The following is a 9,196-nucleotide window of genomic DNA, read 5'->3' as shown; positions in this document are numbered from 1 at the left end:
TTGGCGTTCTTCATGATTGTCCACGGCTTCCCATGTGATCCTTAATACTTCGAATTACTCCGTTTTACCCCTTTTTCTCTAATATTCTACAAAACTCTCTGTTTCACCTGTAGAATCATAAAACATGACTTACAAGCACTGTTAGTCCACTAAGATGGCTAAACAAGAGATATAATCGAGGGTTAAAATGCACTTTTTGAGCACTTATCACTTAGCTCAGGATTATTTTAACAACACGTTTTCAGAAAATCAGATGCACCAATTCCTTTTCTTCGGAAGTTCTGACTTTGATGATGATTCCTACACAGAGGAAGTCAACACCCTTTTAGAGTCTACTCCAATCTTTGATCCATAAGAAGATCTCTTTTCCGAGTTTGAAGACTTCTTACCTAAATCAATCTTTACTACTCAAGAAGAAGAACCTCCTGAGTCCTTTTTACCTATTCCTCCCACCCCTATGCTTAAACCTCTTCCTGCTGAGTTAAAGTATATTCATCTTGATCTGGATGGTAGTTATCCAATGATCATCTCTTCTCAAGTGACTACTGATGAAGTGGCACATTTGATTCGGGTGATTTGGGAATATCGTTCTGTGATTAGTTAGTCCCTAGACGACATTAAAGGGATTGACCCTAGCGTATGCACACATCACATACATTTGGAGGAAAATGCAAAGACTTCACGCGAACCACAATGTCATTTGAACCCGACCATGAAAGAAGTGGTCCAGGAAGAAGTCTTAAGGTTACTTGATGTATTTATCATAAATCCTATCTCTAATAGCGAATGGGTAAGCCAAGTTTATGTAGTTCCTAAGAAATCGGGTGTTACCGTTGTACGTAATGCAGATGGTGAATTTGTTTCCACAGGAGTTCCTATGAAATGGAGGATCTATATTGATTACAAAAGGTTAAATACCATGACACGAAATGATCAATTTCCTTTACCCTTTATATATCAGATGCTTGAAAATCTAGCCGGCCATGCTTACTATTATTTTCTAGATGGCTACTATGGCTATTTTTAGATTGTTATTAATCATGATAACCAAGAGAAAACTACTTTCACCTGTCTTTTTGGAACGTATACATATAAACGAATGCCTTTTGGCCTTTGTAACGCACCTGGTATCTTTTAGCGATGTATGCTTCATATTTTTAGTGACATGGTGGAGAGATTTATGGAAGTTTTCATATATGATTTTTTCATTTATGGATACTCTTTCAATGACTGTCTGTCTAATCTTTCTAATGTTTTAGAATGGTGTCAAGAAAAGAATCTAGTTTTGAACTGGGAAAAAGTGTCATTTATAGTTTTCTTTTTTTTTTGATAAGCTAGGGTTAGGCTGACCTTCACCTGTATTAATTAACCAAATCTTACATAGATAGTACCTATAGCATCCTCCTCAATGAGTCTATACAAATCCCTATCTAGGGGAGGAATAAACATTACTAAGTCATTACGCATTTAAGTCTTTAGCCCTCAAAGTAAGTAAGTCTCGCCCTTATTAGCTTCCCTAAAAACATGCGCAAAAGAACAATAGCTGAGTTTCACAGCTTGCTTTGATATCAAGGCCTCCAAATTCGAACAAGTCCATGGTGGTTTTGCAATTTTAGTTATGATATTCACTGCTGTAAGGGAGTCAGTTTCAACTTCCACCTTATTATATCCTAGGTCATAGCATAGCTCGAGTCCAATCGCGATTGCGTTCAGCTCCTGATAGATTATGGCTTGCATGTCACCACTTCCCGTATAGGCTGCTAACACCTCTCCTTGACTGTTTCTGATGATACCTCCATGGCCAGACCCCTCAGCCGTCAAAGCTCCATCTGCATTTAGCTTTACCTTCCCTTCCTCCGGTGGGAGCCAATTGCACTCTCGCCTCTTCCTTTCCCTGAACTTGATCTGAATTCCCAGTAACTGACAAAGCTTTCTAGCTTCCAGCGTATCTTCAATCTCAGCTGCTTGCGTCTGGACATACATCTTTGTATCTCTGAGTATTTTCTTCAAGACCACTATCACTGGTCTAGCCTTACTCTTAAAACGTCTCCCATTCCTTTCTTTCCATATCCCATCAACTGCCGCACAAATGTAGACCTTGTAAATTTCTGCCACTAAACTAGATCCTCTACATAATCGCAGCAGTGATGACCACTCCCTATTTGAGCTTCTGCCATCAGTCATAATTCCCAGAGCTGTTTTTATACCATTGATGATCTCTCGCGAGTAAACGTAGTCAAAGTACAGGTGATTTGAAAATTCTCTACTTTGATTGCACAAGTAGCAGGAGGAGAAAGAGAGGATTTTTTTGTGCACCAGCTATCTTGCGTTGACAAACAATTAGAGAACAGCTGCCAAGTCGTAAAGGAGTGTCTTGGTATAACCAATCTGCCCCACACAAGCCTCTGCCATCTTACTTTTTCTTTTTTTTTCCTCAGAGCTTCATATGCACTTCTCGATGTGAATTTCCCACTCTGGTAAGGTTTCCACAGCACTCGATCTTGAACTAGATGCTTGTTGATTCTTGTATTCAAGATATCTTCTCGTAGCCTATTACATTGGATGTTCTGTACCACTTCATTCCAATCACCTTCTGATAAGAGTTGATCCACTGTGGCATTTATTGGAAGCTGAATTTTTGCAACTGCTTGTGCATTGAACAAGAGAGGGCTACTATTACACCATAGATCATACCATACTAGCATATCTCTCCCATTGGTGATCGAGTATAGAATAAACTCTCTCGCCTCTTTTCTGCTCTTTAGTATGTTCCTCCATGACCATGAGCAGTCTTGCGGGACTGTCATAGTCCACAAGTATTTTTGCGCCAAAAGATTCTTCCATACCCATTCGACCTAAATACTACTTTCCTTCGCCGCTACTTTGAATACCAAACCGCAGTAAGCTCCTTTGTTCCATACTTCCATATTCATGATCCCTAGCCCACCTTCTTCCTTTGTCTTGCATATGGTTCTTAGACTCGCTTGATGCACACATCTCTTTATATCAGTTCCACTCCATAGATAAGTCGCACATATTTTTTCCACATGTTCTAGAACTGTTTTTGGTAATATGAATGTTCTGGCCCAATAAACATGTAATGAGCTAAGCACTGATAATATGAGTTGCAATCTACCTGCATGAGAGAGCAGTTTAGCTTTCCAGTCTTTGATCCTTCTTGTAACCTTATCTATCAGTGGTTGATATTCTCTGATTCCAAGCCTAGCTGAGATGAGAGGAAGTCCTAGAACTGTTTTTGGTAATATGAATGTTCTGGCCCAATAAACATGTAATGAGCTAAGCACTGATAATATGAGTTGCAATCTACCTGCATGAGAGAGCAGTTTAGCTTTCCAGTCTTTGATCCTTCTTGTAACCTTATCTATCAGTGGTTGATATTCTCTGATTCCAAGCCTAGCTGAGATGAGAGGAAGTCCTAGGTATCGCACTGGAGGGGCTACGAGTTTAATACCTAGAATCTAAGCAAAAACCAAACCATCCTGTTATCCCATGGCACCAGTCATAATAGTAGTCTTCTGTGAATTTATTTGTAGCCCAGTAGCTGTGCTAAATTCCACCATACAATGTCTGAGAGCATATATGGAGTTCACTTCCCCTTTACAGAAGATTAGGACATCATCCGCAAAAGCCAAATGCGTGAGTTGATTCCTTTTGCATTTAGGATGGAATTGGATTAGTTTATTTTCCACACTCTCTCTGATTAGGCAGCCAAGAACTTCCATTATAAGCACAAACAAATATGGAGACATGGGGTCCCCCTGCCTTAAACCTCTACCTCCGGGGAAAAAACCTTCAGGCGAGCCATTTATGAGGACAGAATAAGAAGGTGTGCTGATGCACAACTGAATCCACTTTTTCAGCTTGGACGGGAAATGAAATCTATCCATCATATACAAGATGGCCTGCCAACTCACCATACCATAGGCCTTCCTTATATCCAGTTTTATAGAGCATCTTGGGGTTCCATGTCTTCTATCATATCCTCTCAGAACTTCATGGGACAAAAGGATATTATCTTGTATAGATCTCTCTCGGATGAACGCTGACTGATTGTCGTGTTCTAGCACTGGTATCACCATCTTCAACCTATTGGTGATGACTTTGGAAACACATTTGTAAATCGTGTTACACAGAGCAATCGGTCTGAAATCTTCAACTTTAGTGGGGCGGCCACTTTTGAATCGGACATAGAAATGTAGCATTTGTTCCCTGAGGCATTTTGTTTGTTCTAAAGACATTTTTGATAGCATTCACAACATCCACCCCTACTGTATCCCAGCAAAATTTGAAAAAGAATGAGTTGTACCCATCTGGTCCTGGCACCTTGTTGTTTTTCATCTCAAACAAGGCTTCCCTGATTTCTGTGTTAGTCACCTCAGCTTCCAACATCGCACTCATTTCTGAATCAACAATATTTCTGACATTCAGCTCCATGAAAAAATCTCTATCACTAACCGGTGGCGCTGTAATACCCAACATCTGAGTGAAGTATTTCACTATGCTTTGTGCGATTTCTGCCTGACCATGCACTGTATCACCACTATCATTTGCTATTGCCCATATACCTTTCCTGGCTACCTATTCCTTCAAGGAGTTAAAGAAAAAAATTGAACATCTATCCCCTTCTGTCATCCATTGAGCTTCAGTCTTCTGGTCCAAATCTATTGCTTCCGCTATTGCTATATCAATATATTTTTGCATAGCCTATTTTTCACATCTTCCCAAACCCAAATCCGATGGATTGTTCTGGAGGTGAATCTGTGAGTCACTTAACTATTGCATTGCGGCTATAACTCTCTCATGTAAATTTGAGAAGTTTTTCCTGGCCCAAGGTCTGATCCTCTCCTTAAGCATCTTGAGTTTTTGGATTAGAACATACATAGGATTAGCATATATCCTTGTATTCCAAACTTCTTCTAGAATGTTTTTGAACTCCGGTTGATAAACCCAAAAGTTACAAAATCTAAACGGAATCGGGGACCGACTAAAATCAGTCCATGTGAGAAGCATGGGGGAGTGGTCGAAAACTCCCTGAGGTAAGAATTCAGCCCCTGAATTTGGATATTCCTTCATCCACAAACTGTTTACTAGGCATCTATCTATTCTTGACATAATGCTTGCCGCACCCACAGATTTATTCCACCATGTGTAAAAGAATCCACTGGAATTGATATCCGTTAACCCCGCATTCTGAAGACAGATTATAAAGTCCTGGGCTTCGTTTGGATGCATAGGCTCACCCCCTATTCTTTCATTCGCTGTTCTGATGTTATTAAAATCTCCCGCTACACACCAAGGTTTTGTGATTGAGTTCCGTAGCCTTGTCACATCTTTCCACAATGCTAGCCTTTCTTGAAAAGAATTGCTCGCATACACCACTGTAAGAAAAAACTCTTCCGCCTTTGGTAGGTATTCAACCTTACAATGAATGAATTGCTCGGTCATATCTAATTTCTTTACCTTCACCACAAAAGGATCCCAGCATACCCAAATTCTGCCTGAAAAAGCTTTCTCATAATTATTTTCATGCTCCCATGTAGGACAGCAAATGCTCCTTATGCCATCATACTTCCCCTCTTTCACTTTTGTTTTGAGTATCCCAAACAAACATAACTTCTTTTCAACTCTCACCTTATTTATTTACTTTGCTTTCAAAAGGTCATTCGCTCCTCTCACATTCCAAACGCATATAGGGCCTATCATTAGTGACGGTGTTTTTTGTTCTTTGCTCCCTTGGGTCTCCCCCTATTTTTGCTTTCTTGTTGTTTTTTTCCACTGACTGATTAGGTCTGTTTTCCTTGACTTCGAGTCACTACTCCACCTTTAGCGGCCGTATGAGGTTCTTCGAACAAAGGAATCAGATTTCTGTCTTTGAAGTATTCAGTTTCTTCATCAGACACTACTTTGTCAGACAATTCCCCCAGGCTTGTGCTTTCACTGATTTTATTATATTCATCGTGCTCCTCCTCATAGCACATAAGAGGGTTAAACCTTATAACTTGTTCAATACCTTGTGTGATCTCGACATAAGGCACTAAGGCATTTTCGTATTCTCCCACTTCCACCTCTGGAGTATTCACCCTGCCTTCATTTGTCTCCACTCTATTCTGCTCCTGTTCAATTTCTATACCACTTGCAGGTTCTGGTATCTATGTATCTTGCTCATTTTCATTAACTGGCCTTGTCCGAACCCCCTGGTCCATCTCACTAACCTCATCACTGCTTTCTCTATTCAATCTCCCACTATACTCAGTCCCTCTTTCAGCTTCACCTTGTTCAGCTCCCACTGTACTCATAGCTACTACTGTAATGTCCCCTATATTATTCTCTGTGCTGCCCTCAGTTCTAACCATCTCCTCTATTACTGTCAGCATCGTAGCACTGTGTATCATCTCAGTACCACTATCTAGGTTCCTTGTTTCTCTTTCTTCATTGGTGTTACTATTTGTCAACTATCTATCTGCTGATAGTTCCTCTGGGGCTTGTCGTGCTGCAGCTTCAGCAGGGCTTGTGATTTCTGCCCCTGATTCATTCCTAAGTGTGCTACTCTCAGGAATAGTGACAGAATTGTCCTCCATCACCTCCTTCTATCTTTTATTGTCTTCTATGTTACCTTTCCTCAAACACCCTGCAGTCTTGTGCCCGAACTTCTTACAATAGTCACACAGCTTGGGTATCCAGCCATATTCCACCGAAATCGTTCTAATGTCACCGCCACCCATATCTATATCAAAGGTTTCAGGCAACTCTGCATTAATCTATAATAACACACTAACTCTCGCAAAAGTTAATCTTTTCCTTGAAGCAATGGCTTCATCCATCCTCTGGGGTTCCCCCAATCTGCTTGCTAGAAATCCCAAGCCTTCCCCATTCCACCAGTCCTTTGGCACATTATGTAAGTTTACCCAAATTGGAATAGCCTTTACTGTATTTTTCCTCTTTTCAACATCTTGATTCCATTGGGTAACAATGAAACACTTCCCTGCCATGTATATTTGTGCCATTTCCAACACCTTTCTCTTGTCTTCTTCATTGGTAAATTTGAAGTAAAATACGTTTGCATCCGCAACCATCTCATAGTCTCCCTTTGTTTTCCATTTTTTCCTGAGGAAATCTCTGACCACAGGGTATGGAAGTTTCTGTTCTAAGAAAAACCCCACAACATAATATTTCCATAATGTCCGACCTTTTTTAATTAGCTCCTTTGGGACTTGCGCAACTCCCTCAACCATGCCCAGGTTAAACTGTTTAAGCTCAGTTGCGAGTGTACCTCCTTTTTCTCCATGGAAAAGTGCATTCCAGTTTCATGTTTGTCCTCTTGAGTTAGCTCCATTATTTGCTTCTTGAATGCTATCTCTATCCACCGCTTGTGTGGGGTTTTGTATCTAAGCCGCTGTGGTTGTTGTTTGTAGGGATGGGAAGTTTTGGCTATTCAAAACAAGAGAATTCATATTTCATTCAAGGTTTTTCCACTCAAGAACTCTCACTGTACACAATGGAGGATTTTACCTTAAGTGGAAAAGAAACTTTCTATTGAACTAGAAAGGAAACTTGTCATTTATAGTTAAAAAAGGGATAGTTCTAGGTCATATTGTATCTAGTGATGACATACAAGTAGATAAAGCCAACTTAGATAAAATAGCGTCTCTACCTATACCACGGACTGCCAGTGATATTAGAGCCTTTACAGTCCATGCAAGTTTCTATAGGTGTTTTATCAAAGATTTTTAAAATTAGCTAGGCCTTTAAAAAATATGCTTTTGAAAGATGCCATCTTTGATTTCAATCCTGACTGTAACACAGGCTTTTTAGACATTGAAATCCGCCTTAACCTCTGCCCCGATTATACAACCTCCTGATTGGTCTAAACCTTTCGAACTTATCTGCGATGCTAGCAAATATGTTGTTAGTGTCGTGTTAGGGCAAAAATTAGATGATAAGTCCACAATTATTTATTATGCTAGAAAAATGTTAAATGATACTCAACGTAATTACACTACCACGGAAAAGGAATTTGTTTCGTCCTTACTTGGTTGGTTCTATGACCTTAGTATATACTGATTATCAGCTTATAGGCACCTTCTCGCCAAGAAGGATGCTAAACAAAGATTGATCTGGTAGATCTTTCTCGTACAAGAGTTTACCTTAAAAATTAAGGATAAGAGAGGGGTCAAAAATGTAGTTGCCAATCACTTATCTAAACTAGCCAATGAGAATGATAGTGACTCTAAGTTAATATCTGATTTTTTTCCTAAGGAGCATCTCTATGTGATTTTTTCTGCACCATGGTATGCCGACATTGTGAATTTTTTAGCTTCTGAAATTATTCCTGATATATGATCAAAATTGAACGTAAGAGATTTTTGGCCAGAGTTAAGTTTTACTATTGGGATGAGCCCTACCTTTTTAAGTATTATGCCAATCAGATTATTAGTCATTGTATTCCCCAGTGGGAACACTATGAGGTTTTATCCTTCTACCATGAACAATCGTGTGGTGGCCATTTTAGTGGAATGAAAACAACCGCTATGGTTCTTCAATGTGGTTTCTATTGGCTTACTATTTTTCAAGATCCCCAAGTACACTGCAAAGTGTATGTTCGATGCCAGCAACTTGATTTCATAGGTCCATTTCCTATCTCTCACAGTTTTGTTTATATTCTCGTAGCCATCGACTACGTTTCCAAATGGATTGAGTCCATGGTTTGCCATAGAAACGATCATACGACGGTTGTGTTTTTGTAAAGAATACATTTTCTCTCGTTTTGGCATCCCCAAAGCTATCATCAGTGATGGGGGAACACATTTTTGCAACAGAGTTGTTGCTTCATTAGTAAAAAAATATGGAGTTACCCATAAGGTGGCAACTCCTTACCATCCGCAAACTAGTGGCCAAGTTGAGGTGTCCAATAGGGAAATCAAAAAGATTTTAGAAACGACACACAATCCTGATAGGAAAGACTGGTCTAGACGCTTAATAGATACCTTATGGGTATATCAGACAGCTTTTAAGACATCCATTGGAATATCACCCTTCAGACTTGTGTTTGGAAAAACTTGTTACTTACGTGTTGAGTTGGAGCACCGTGCTCTGTCGGCTATCAAAAGTCTAAACTTTAATATCAATGAGGCTGGTGCTAAGTGCAAATTGCAGTTGAATGAGATTGAAGAACATC

The 9,196-nt window shown here is 39.8% G+C and overlaps 1 protein-coding gene across 1 annotated transcript; it reads right to left on the bottom strand.

Moving 5' to 3' along the window:
- Positions 1 to 1,482: 1,482 nt before the first annotated feature.
- On the bottom strand, positions 1,483 to 2,184 carry LOC147515848 (uncharacterized). The gene has a single exon (XM_086593068.1). The coding sequence runs from the start codon at positions 2,182 to 2,184 to the stop codon at positions 1,483 to 1,485; it is 702 nt and encodes a 233-aa protein (XP_086449194.1).
- Between the last annotated feature and the right edge of the window lie 7,012 nt (positions 2,185 to 9,196).

This window comes from Coptis chinensis, chromosome 2 (assembly GCF_015680905.1).
Source record: "Coptis chinensis isolate HL-2020 chromosome 2, ASM1568090v1, whole genome shotgun sequence".
NCBI classification, from domain to species: domain Eukaryota; kingdom Viridiplantae; phylum Streptophyta; class Magnoliopsida; order Ranunculales; family Ranunculaceae; genus Coptis; species Coptis chinensis.
This window is presented reverse-complemented; position numbering and strand designations above follow the sequence as displayed.